Genomic DNA, 12,301 nt, shown 5'->3' with positions numbered 1-12,301 from the left:
CTTCTGCCCCCTGCAGGTTTCCCTTCCCCTGTGGTAGGCTTCGGGCACCTTCCTGATTCCAAGGCGAGGTCACGGCCCCCGCCCTGTGTGTCATAACCCCTGCCATGACTGCTGACTGCAGACGTGTCTGTCATCTAACATGGGTGCTCTGCGGGAGGAAGCCCTGCCTTGGCCTTCTCTGCCACTCCCCCGAAAGCAGACCTGGTCCTGGACCCAGGGTGGCCTCTGGAGCCTGCGGCACCTCACAGTGATGAGCACGCAAAGAAACGCCCAGCCCAGGAACAGCAGTACCTTCACCTGCACGCCATCCTCAAGGATGGAGATACTGCTTGCCTTGAGACCAGAGCAGCTACTGTCCCCGGCCCCTCTGCTGGCTCTCTGGGAGGCCCCAGGAAGATGTGACCTCTTATCAGGCACTCGTGGGCTCCCCATGGCTGCCAGGGTGGTTCTTGCCCCTCCAAAATCACACGTGCTCCCTGGCAAGGATGCATCAGCTAACATAGGGGCTCGGGTCTCTGCTTTCCTTGGGAATGATTTTGCCGCGGAGGGGACACCACATGGCCCATGCTCATGCCTCTGACACTTGCATGTATCTCTGATTTTTAAAACTATGAGGAAACACATTAGGAATTGCTGGTGCACAGCATGGACACAGAGCCCATAAGGGGCCTTGCTGCTGGTGCTGGGGAGGCTCTGGGGCCTGGGGTCCTGCCAGAGGGGAGCAGGGAGCAGCCCAGGAGGATGGGTGGCACTGGGGAGGCACCCAGAGACTGGCACTGCTCTCCCCACCTATATGTCTTCTGGGCAGAACCTCAACTAAGCTGGAGACACCTAAAGCAGCAGATGTGTGTCCCTTTCATCCTGCTCCACTCCATTTCTCCCTCCCATCCTTCAGGAGAAGACAGACCTCCCTGGGTCCCCCTCAACTCCATTTCTCCCTCTAGTCCTTCAGAATAAGACAGACCTCCCTGGGAGGGCCTACCTGACACGGCCGTGGAGGGGCTGCTGGGCTCCCCATAGCCCGCCTCGTTCACAGCCACCACCCGGAACTCGTAAGTCACTCCTTGCCGGAGCTTAGCCAGGCTGAGGGTGTAGGATGTGGCACTCCGTGGGATGTCCTTCACAAACATGTCCCATAAGCCTTCATCTGCAAGAGGGATGGGGAGGCGAGAGCAGAGGTTAGAAGTGCGAACTCCCAGGTGCGAGCCCCATGCACCTGCCCGGTGGGTCGGCTTGCGGCAGCCCTGGATGAGGCATCAGAGGCACTGGATGCGGAGTGAATGCTGAATGGGGACGGAGTCTCAGTTTTGCAAGTCGAAGAGCGCTCTGGAGATGAACGGTGTGATGGTTGTAGAACAATGTCAGTGTGCTCAATGCTACTGAACTGGACACTTGAAATGGTCACAGTGGGAAATGTTAGGTTATGCATATCTCACCACAGTAAATATATGTATATATGATTTATTACAAGCCTCACATATAGGAAACCATGAATAAACTTGAAATTAAAGCCATTAATAAATTTAAAATTAAAATCAGACATAGAGAGGAAGTTACAGGCACATGAGTTGGGTTCTGAGGCATCTCTCCAGCCACAGAGCAAAATAAATGTGATCAGTGAGATTTGTCGTAAAGAAACACGATGAGCCAGGCATGGTGGCTCATGCCTGTTATCCCAGTACTTTGAGAGGCTGAGATTACAGGACTGCTCTAGCCCAGAGCTGGAGACCAGCCTGGGCAACATAGGGAAATATCACATACACGCACAATTTTAAAAATTAGCCAGGCATGGTGGCATGCACTTGTGGTCCCTACTACTACTCAAGAGGCTGAAGAAGGAGGATTGCTTGAGCCTGGGAGGTTGAGGTTGCAGTGAGGTGAGATTGTGCCACTGCACTCCAGCCTGGGCAACAGAGTGAGACTCTATCTCAAAAAACAAACAAAAAAAGAACTTTGCAATTTTTATGACTTCACATTATAACAAAAAAAAAAGAAGAAAAAGAAAAAAGGAAAAAAAAAGAAAGAAAAAAACCTATGACACTATAGCATCAGGGCTGAAAGGGCTGCTAGAGTCCAGAGCTAGACAGCCTCTTTGCAAAGCCTGGCCCCACCAATTCAATTAGCTGTGTGGCTTTAGACAAAGAACGGAATCTCTCTGACCCTTGTCTGTAGAATGGTGATAACAAAGGCATCTTCATCATAGATTTGCTTCGAGGATTAAACAAGTTAATATTTATAAAGTGCTCAGGACAGTGCCTCACACATAGTAAGTGCTGCAGGTGTGTTTGTAAAATAAAATATAAATTCAATTCTAAGGAGGCTGTTTGGTAAAAAAAAAAAAAAAAAGTAGGCTCAGAGGCCAAAATGTTCATTTGAAGTAGCAACCCTTCATGAACTGTATTTGCTTTTCTAGGCGCAGCTATGAGATCTTCTACAAAGCAGGAAATGTGGTGAGGGAAAACCCATTTGGATATGTGTGTACCCGTGCTGACTACCTTATGGGCACTGAGACTGCTCCGGAAACCAACCTTATCACCCACCTGGAATCACCAGGTATGCTCAGATGGATTAGCCCAACAGTAAGCAGGCAGAAAATTGCTATTGTATCTGTCTGTATTTGCAGAGGATTTAGAATTTGCACTGACTAAGTCCTTACAGTCACAGGTTAATGAGGAATAGACGTGAATGAGATTTTAAAGGTACAAATCTCTGCACCGGCAGAAAGGTAGTACAATACTGATCTTCCCTCACTCCCTCCCTCTCTGCTTGCTTTCTCTCTTGCTCTTTCTTCTTCCTTTCTTTTTTTTTTGAGACAGGGCCTTCCTCTGTCCACACAGGCTGGAGTGCAGTGGTGCAGTCATAGCTCACTGCAGCCTCAAACTACTGGACTCAAGCGATGCTCCTGCCTCAGCCTCCTGGATAGCTGGGACTTACAGGTGTGCGCCACCACGCCTGGCTAAGTTGTTAATTTTTTTTTTTTTTGTAGTGACAGGGACTCCCTATGTTGCCCAGGCTGGGCTCAAACTGCCGAGCTCAAGCCATCTGCCTGCCTCGGCCTCTCAAAGTGCTGGAATTATAGGCATGAGCCACTATGCTTGGCCATTATTTCTAAATATTCTCATTTACAGCCATTTCTCACCAAGACACTCATTACCACTAATAATGTCAGAATGGCAAGCCAGAGCCTAAGCCTACCTTCTTTCTCCTAGGATGCTGAGGTTCACATATAGATTGCTGGCTGTATGTAGCTTATGCTGGTTGTATGTGGTTTATATTGTCGTATGTGAGTTTGGCTTAAGAATGGTCATGGAAGGCTTGTGCATTTACTCTGTGCAGGCCTCCTCTCAGCCTGGAGAACTGTTGCCCCCTCCTCCCCTGCCTCACTCTGTTATTCATCCACAAATGCTGTCCACTCTTTGGTCAGGCCCTGTGCCATCCATCAGGGAATCAGATGATATTGCTGTTCTAATGAGTTACCCACAGCCTATGGACAGGGGATGGAGGAAAATCAAGAGTCCTTTTGCCCCTTCAGACTCATCTTTTTAAGGTCAACCTTGACCCCATCCCACGTTCCAGGAAGGGATGACTGCTTCCACCAATGGGCTTCTAAATCACATCAGCACATTTACCTGCCTGTTCACACCATCAGGCTTAGCATCATCCATCCACCCATCCATCTATGTAACCATCCATCCATTCCATTCTTCCTTCCTTCCCTCCAGCTATCATCTATCCATCCATCCTTCTGTCCATCTTTCCATGATCCATCTTCCTATGTAACCATCCATCCATCCACCCATTCATTATCCATCCATTCTTCTTTCCTTCTCTCCATCCATCCATCCATCCATCCATCCATCCAATTTTTCCTTCCTTCCTTCCATTCATCCATGTAACCAACCTACCTTCCTTCCTTCTCTCCCTCCCTCCTTCCCCCTGCCCTCCACTCCCCTTCCCTCTCCTCCCATGCCCTCCCTTCCCTTCCCTCTCCTCCCCTGACCTCCCTTCCCTCTAGCCATCCATCCATCTATCCATCCATCCATCCATCCATCCATCCATCCATCCATCCATCCAGGCATCCATCCATTCATTCATCCATCCATCCATCCATTCATCCTTCCTTCCTTCCTTTCATCAATTTATTCATCCACCCACCCATCCATTCATCCATTCATCCACCCACTCACCCATCCACCTATCCATCCATCTATCCATTCATCCATCCATCCACCCACCCACTCATCTACCTACCCATCCATCCACCCACCCACCCTTCCTTCCTTCCTTCCTTCCATTCATCTGTGCATCCACTCACCCACCAACCACCCACTCATCCACCTACCCATCCGTCTGCCCGCCCACCCACCCTTCCTTCCTTCCTTCTGGGTCCTTCCTTCCTTCCATCCATCTATCCGTCCATTATCCATCCATTCTTCCTTCCACCCATCCACCCATCCATCCCACCCCCAACCCCCGCATTCCTCTTTGTATCCCATGGCCTTTTTCAGGGACTAGTACAGCAGGCTTTCAATAAATAATAACCACCACTATTTTATTTACTGCTTACTGTGAGCAAGTCACTATTTTAAGGGCTTTAAATATTGAATGAATTGTATTTTTCCTCTAAAAAGATAGACAATTTTATGTTGTAATAGACACTAAAGACCAAATACAGACTCTTATAAACTGGGTGTTGCTTAAAGCCATTGAAATTAAGGGACTAAGAAACGGAAGGATTTCTTCAGACCGTTCTGAGAAGGTCTGAACACTTCTGGAGTGGATTCTCTGAATGTCTTTTGCATTCAAATGTTTCTGTAATGCCTTCCTGCTCCTGAGGAAAAAAAAAAAGATTCTCTCTTCCTGTACCATCACCTAAAGGCCACATTTTATTTTAAGCGCTCTGTCATAGCTCCAGGAATTGTGTGCATTTTTCATAATAACATTTTAAAATATTGATACAGAATCCTAACGCAGAACGATTTATTTAGCAATCCATTTACACTCAAAAATGTTGGGCGAGGGGGAATGTCATACCGAGAGAATTTCCTTCTGAATTAACAGAAGAAAATGTTCCCATTTTTATTCTGCTTAATTCTGCCTTTTCCAAATTAGCATATTTTCTACTCTAGCTATAATTCACTGGGCTACTTATCTCGTACTAATATTTACACCATGATCAGGAGTGGGTAAGAAAAAAATCTGGCAGCTGGTAAGGTGTCCACTTTGTTTCTCAACTGTGGATTGTTTTTCTCATTTGTATTATGCTGTTAAATATCTCAATAAATCAATGATGGAGAAAAGTATCTCTACAAATTAGGAGGAAAATAACATTACAGAACTATTAGCAAAAATGAGATTTGTGCAACCGATTTTTCCATGCTCTGGACAGTCCCCAGTGCCTGGATTTCCATCTCTGTCAACATTTGAGAGGATAGGAGGGCCTCATCCTTTTTAAAGGCAATTCTGGGCACACAGTCAGCTGCTTGTCAATCACCCAGGCTAGGTTCAGCCCGCTGGGATGTCTGGAGAGCCAGCCTGGTTTCTCTTCCCCACTGAACGAGCTGTGTTGCCATCATAGGAAAAGCAAGGGCTGGGCGCAGTGGCTCCCACCTGTAATCCCAGCACTTTGGGAGACTGAGGTAGACAGATCACGAGGTCAGGAGTTCAAGATCAGCCTGATCAACATGGTGAAACCCCGTCTCTACTAAAAATACAAAAATTAACTGGGTATGGTGGCATGCTCCTGTAATCCCAGCTACTCAGGAGGCTGAGGCAGGAGAATCGCTTTATCCTGGGAGGTGGAGGTTGCAGTGAGCTGAGATTGCACCACTGCACTCCAGCCTGGGCAACAGAGCGAGATTCTGTTTCAAAAAGAAAAAAGAAAAGCAATGCCCAGCTGGAAGAAGACAGTCATGACCCCTAAAAAGCCACATCCCCAGATCACTGATCCCCCAAAATGACTGATGCAGGCATCAAGTCCCCTGCTGAGGCCCAGGCTTTGAACTTCCTGTGGGTAATGTCCACCTCTGGGCTGGACCTGCCACTTCATGTCTGTGGAAGGAGGAGGTGCCCGCACAGTGGTGTGACTGCAAATCACACCTATCTATCGTGCTTGGTCTTTCCTTCCTGGCTGCCCGAAAGAGCACCTTCCTGGACTCTTGTTACTGAAACATCACTGGAGAAATACCACTAAGAAAGCGGGAAGCCACTGAGAAAGGGACTTTGCAAAATATTCCTAAAGAAGCCACGCTGTCACCACAACCTCCAATCCTGTCCACCTCAGAAGGAAGGCTGAGTGGGAAGAAGCAAGAGCTAGTTCAGCTTCCCATTGAGGTGACTTTTCTTTAAAGAATATAAACTATGTATCTTCGTTTTTTACGGTGTGATTTGTCCACTTAAACAAGGGAAGTAAGTGGCTAATATTGAAGATCCTTGAAAAAAGAAATCTTTTCTGTATAAATAGGTTCTGCTATCCATCCATGCTTGTCTCCAGTTGACAGAATGAGTCAGCTGTTAGCTTCTGGTGCCAGCATCTCCCCCCGCCCAAGCGGTAGGAGGCACATCTGTTCCCAGACAATGTCCTAATACACCCAGAAACATGATCACCTCTTTTCTGAATTGAGCTGGAGCCCAGTGCAGCACGTCCAGGGTCTGCACTCAATTTATCCCTCCAATGCCCAGAACGGAGCTGTGTGCTGCAGGTATTAGGGCTGACGTCGTGCCAATACAAAAGTTTGATTTCATGGACAATTAAACAGGGTCTCCATGCTGAATGAAACTGTCATTCACTGCCTGAGATTTCTGGTTCCACGCACTCACACAACCAACCACTTGACTGTCAGCCTGCAGCTCAGAGCAAATGCAAGCCTGTCACTTGTTTATTTCTTAAATACTGCCATTTCTCTTTGTATAAATGGTCAATCCAGGTTAGAAATTTTACTGAAGCAGGTGGGGCCTAAACACGAGGCTAAATACATCTGATTTTAAAAAAAGACAGTTACCTTCCATCAGATCCTCATTCTAGGTAGGAGGCAAAATGCATTGCATGTTAAGATGAGGAAGAAAGACAGCCTGTGTTGCAGGCTGACCCCAGGAAGGAGTGGGAAGCCAGGCTGACAAGCTGTCAGAAACGCACTTATGAGAAAGACAAGCAGCACATGAGGGGACCGGGCACCATCAGAGCCATGGCAGCAGCCCCTCTTGCTGAACCTGCTGACTTGGAACTTCTATGGATGTCAAACCTTCAGAGAAATACTGATTTTCTTCCTTATTCACTTGAAAACTCCCGTTGCCAAAGACTGAAATTGAACAAAATCAATGGGGAGGGAACTGGGAAGCCCCCAGGGGACTACCAGTGGACAGTGGTCCAGGCCTCTGGCTGGGGGGTGTCTCCGTCAGGCATGGGACCTGTTCTCCAGCCACCAGCCCTCGTCTCTGGGCTACACACATTATTTAAGAAAAAAGAAAAAAAAACCAATACAATATCTGCCTGCATTGGGTACTTTCTAAATATGTATTTCATGGCTGGCTGCTTTGGAGAGGAAAATATATTTATAGTTCCTTTAGTGTCATTCCAGTCTATTGTGTAAATATGTAAATTAGGCTTCATGATCTACCCAGTAAAATGCCTTAGAATAATCTGTGTAAATAAATCATCTGCATATGCCCAGTGCATAGTTTCCAGTGCCTTCCAGGGAGTTTTGCAACACGGATTTGGAGGAAACTTACGCACAGCCAGAGAAAGGAACGTGTGGGCCAGGCCGTGCTGGTGGAAGCTGGTGGCGGTGTCCTTGGGCTCACACTCATGGAGTGCCCTCTCCAGGAATAAGAGGAGATCTGTGCTCTAGCCTGGTGCTAATTTCATTAGCTGCTGTTCATTTCTGTGTTTCCACATGGCCACAGCAACAGGGGCTATGCAGTAGAATGTGCAGGGGTGGAGGGAAGGATGGGGATGGGAGGGCAGGACGCTCCCCTGCCATCTGCCCGAGCTGCCCAGGCCCGCTGGCTGCCCTCTCCAAAGCAACAAAGCTGATGAGTGTCTTGTCTCCCAGGGGCAAGGTAGAGACTCAGCTGGATACAGAGACATCAGGCCGAGACGACCACCTGGGACAGAGGGGCTGCCTGGCACCGAGTGCCCGTCTCCCAGATATTCAGCGGTGAGGGCCCCTGTGTGGCCCCTCATGATACAAAACGGGGCCCATTCATTGCACCTGGAGCAAACCACACCCTGCCTGGAGAACGTCTTGCCAGGGAGCTTTGGTGGGAAAATGAGATGATACAGCATTTAATGTTTTGTGTAATGAGGCCTGTAATGGATGACAGCTGAGATCCAAAGCCCTCAGGTACCAGCAAGGTGTTTAAATATTGACAATCCATAAAGTGTTTCATTTGCCTGAGCTGCTGCTGGCCTTAGTCACAGAAGGGAGGGGGTGTCTTTCTCAACTTCCCATGAAAGAACATGGGTCCCGCGGCCCGCTTGGGTTCCCTTCATGATCCGAAAGGGGAGATCGTTGGCGACCTGCTTTCGAATGTTGAGCAGCCAAGCAGAAGTAAGTGCAGGATCTTCAGCCCTTGCCGAAAAAGCCGGCGTCTTCTTGGTAAGTCTGTTGTCATGTCTTGGTCCCCTGTGGGTCGGTTTCCACACTCTGGCCCCAACCCTGCTGAGCTCAGACTCAGGTGACTTCAGAAGCTTCTCCATGTTAGGGAAGCCCCTCTGAGGCGTGGGCCCAGTGTGAAGCCCTCACCGACACGCCAATTACTTCTAATCCGCACTTCCTGCCAGGCTCCCTGGGCTGCACCAGTAACCAACAGGCATCCTGTTCCCTTCGTGCAGCAGGCGGAGCAGCATATGAGAACCTGAGGAGAAAATCAAGGGCTCCTTCGGCAAGCCTGAGAACCAGCGCCTTATCGCTGCCTGGAAAATGCCAAGATGTGTTCACAGCATTAAGAGGCTGAGCCCAGGCACCTGCGTCTGGCTGGTGCTGCCCCATCCCACAGGCTGCTCTCCCACACAAGAGTGCTCAAAGACACATTGGTGTGCTTGTCTGAGCAGGCTGGGGAGGACGGACACTGTGGCTTTTTAAATGATTACTTTACGCTGAACATACCATTTTGAGGTAGCTGAAGAGTCCCAAGAGGTTGTAAGAAACAACGGAGGGCAAGTCTGTGCATCCTTTACCCAATGTCCCCCAGTGGTAACATCCTGCAAAACTGTACTGCAGTCTCACAACGGGGACATGGGCAGGGATGCGGTCGAGATCCAGAAGGCCTCCTTCTGTGACCCTGTGACAGCCACCCGTCTGCTGGGATCCTTAATCTGTAGTCGGTGGGGCAGGCGTTCAGGGAGGAGGAAGTTTCGTAGCCAGGCCCTTCTGTGGTTTTCTGGTGCGGGTGTCTTTTGTTTTTGAGACAGAGTCTCACTCTGTGGCCCAGGCTGGAGTGCAGTGGTGCCATCTCAGCTCACTGCAACCTCTGCCTTCTGGGTTCAAGCAATTCTCCTGCCTCAGCTTCCTGAGTAGCTGGGTCCATAGGTGCGTGCCACCACACCTGGCTAATTTTTTTCTATTTGTAGTAGAGTCTGGGTTTCACCATGTTGGTCAGACTGGTCTTGAACTCCTGACCTCAAGTGATCCGCCCACCTTGGCCTCCCAAAGTGCTGGGATTACAGGCGTCTTAATCTGCTCTCGGCACCATGGGTCCCTGTGGCGATCTGTTGGCTCAAGGACACTTTCTCAGAATGGTTGTAGATACATAAAGTAAAATTGAAAAGGAAACCAATTCTACTGGTGATATGGTTTGGCTCTGTGTCCCCACCCAAATCTCATGTTGAATTGTCATCCCTGGTGTTGAGGGAGGGTCCTGGTGGGAAGTGCTTGGATCACGGGGGTGGGTTTCTCATGAATGGTTTTAGGACCACCCCTTTGGTGCTGTTCTCACAATAGGGAGTGAGTTCTCATAAGACCTGGTTGTTTAAAAGTGTGTGGCACCCCCCCACTCACTCTCTTCCTCCTGCCCCAGCCATGTGGCGTGCCAGCTCCCTGTTGGCTTTCTGCCATGATTGGAAGCTTCCTGGGGCCTCCCCAGAAGCAAAGCCACCATGCTTCCTGTACGGCCCAGAAGAAAAGCCACCATGCTTCCTGTACAGCCTGCAGAACCGTGAGCCAACTAAACTTTTTTTCTTTATAAATCACTCAGTCTCAGACATTTCTTTATGGCAAGTGAGAACGGAGTCATACAACTGGTAATGCCTACAATCACCTAGAGGCACCTGCAGGTTCCTGGGAACCCGTGTCTCCAGGTAATGCTGGAGGCATGGATTATGGGTGGTTTTCTTTGCACTAACTTGTTTAGCGACGTGGTTCCTTGGAAGACACATGAAGAGCTGGGTTTCGGTGACCTGCGGCCACCCTTATCCCAGCGCAACTCAAAAGTCTACGCTTCATAGACTCATTAGCCAACAAGGCCCAGCAGAGAGTCTACAAATGACTGTGATTTCAATGTAAGGACATATCTAAACAGCATCGTGAAATATCTGCAATGGCTGGGAAGTCATACGAAAGTATTGCTGGAAGTGTCACAGGTCCTTCTATGAGTTATGTGGTTTCTTAGCTACTATTATGCATTGAATTATGTCCCTGCCCCCCACTGCAAATTCATATCTTGAAGTCCTAATCCCCAATACCTCCCAATGAGCTTATTTGGGAATAGGGTAGTTGCGGATGTAATTAGTTAGGATGAAGTCCTGCTGGAGGAGGGTGGGTCCCTAGTCTAGTATGACTGGCATCTTCATAAAAGATAAAACTGAGATGCAGATACACATACAGGGAGATCACCATGGGAAGATGAAGGCAGAGATGCGTGAAGCACCTGTCAGCCCCAGATCACCCAGGATGGCTTGTAACCACCAGAAGCTGGGGAAGAAGTTACAGGAAACAGATCCTCCCTCACAGCCTCAGGAGGAGCCCGCCCTGCTGCCACCTTGACTGTGGGCTTCCACCCTCCAGAACTGTGAGATAACCCATGTCTGTTGTGGAGGCTGCCTAGTTTGTGGGACTTTGCTACAGCAGCCCTGGATAACGAATGGGCCTGCATCCACAATTAACGGAAATGCCAAATTCCAGTTAGAGGTCAGTGAAAATAAAATGTGTATTTTCCCCATCCAGGCTCACGGATCTTCTGAATCCCATTTGTGAACGCCTGGATCCTATTTGTTACATCTGTCACTGTGTCAGGACGCTCTTTCCCTCCTCCCCCACCAAACTGCTTTTGAAAGATTATTAGTTACAAGTGCCTTCTAGAAACTTTTTTTTTTTTGAGACGGAGTCTTGCTCTGTCACCGAGGCTGGAAGAGTTGAGGAAGAAATCGGTGCTCTCCCTGGATATGGGAAGGAAAGTGTCTGAAGTGGTTTCTTAAGTCTGGGCTGCTCCCTGCCACTGGCTCCCTCCCCCTTGGCCTCCACAAAGCCTCAGTTTGGCCCCAGAACCCACACGTCTCAGCTCCTGTCAATCTCCAAAAGTGCTCTTGAATCAAAGTCGTTAGCAAAGGGCCAGCTGGCTGTGTGAGGGGCCATGGGCTTTCACAGGCAGTGACCACAGGAGGCCCCTGCCAAACTCACATCCTTTACCAACTCAGGACCCTCTGTTTCCACAACAGGACAGATGCCCTGCTCAAAAGATACTCTCAGGGTCCCCCAGGCGAGCATGTCTGGATTTCTGAGTTATTGAGCCAAAGAAATGTTTATGTTGCCTTTGGCTTTTTCACGCTTACGCACTAGGTTTCTCCTTAGAAGTTTCTAGAAGGCGGCTGGGCGCGGTGGCTCAGGCCTGTAATCCCATCACTTCGGGAGGCCGAGGAGGGTAGATCACTTGAGGTCAGGAGTTTGAGACCAGCCTGGCCAACATGGTGAAACCCCCTCTCTACTAAAAATATAAAAATTAGCCAGGCATGATGGCGGGTACCTGTAATCCCAGCTACTCGGGAGGCTGAGGCAGGAGAATTGCTTGAACCCAGGAGGCAGAGGTTGCAGGGAGCTGAGATTGCACCACTGCACTCCAGCCTGGGTGACAGAGACAGACTCCATCTCAAAAAACAATAATAATAAAATAAAATAAAATAAAAAAGTTTCTAGAAGGCACTTGTAACTAATAATCTTTCAAAAGCAATTTAGTGGGGGAGGAGGGAACAAGTGTCCTGACACAGTGACAGATGTAGCTTTGGGGTCTTTCCTCTTGGTCTAATAGCCTGTTTAAGTATTAGACTAAAGCAGTTCCTAGCACCGTGGTCAATCTGGCAGGCGGGGTT

At 48.8% G+C, this 12,301-nt stretch overlaps 1 protein-coding gene across 4 annotated transcripts in view; it reads right to left on the bottom strand.

The window, feature by feature from the left end:
- SDK1 (sidekick cell adhesion molecule 1) overlaps positions 1-12,301 on the bottom strand; it is a 973,914-nt gene that overhangs the window by 32,333 nt on the left and 929,280 nt on the right. For all 4 annotated transcript variants that reach the window (XR_010122494.1, XR_010122492.1, XR_010122493.1 and 1 more), the window contains exon 41: positions 983-1,147. Coding sequence is in view for 1 of the 4 variants with exons in the window: in XM_063646050.1 (XP_063502120.1) it covers positions 983-1,147 (165 nt within the window). In the remaining 3 variants the exon portion in view is untranslated. The remainder of the gene's footprint in view (positions 1-982; positions 1,148-12,301) is intronic.

The sequence above is a fragment of the Symphalangus syndactylus genome, chromosome 9 (genome assembly GCF_028878055.3).
Source record: "Symphalangus syndactylus isolate Jambi chromosome 9, NHGRI_mSymSyn1-v2.1_pri, whole genome shotgun sequence".
Lineage (NCBI taxonomy): Eukaryota > Metazoa > Chordata > Mammalia > Primates > Hylobatidae > Symphalangus > Symphalangus syndactylus.
The sequence above is the reverse complement of the archived record's forward strand: the minus strand, read 5'-3'. Positions and strand labels throughout refer to the sequence as shown.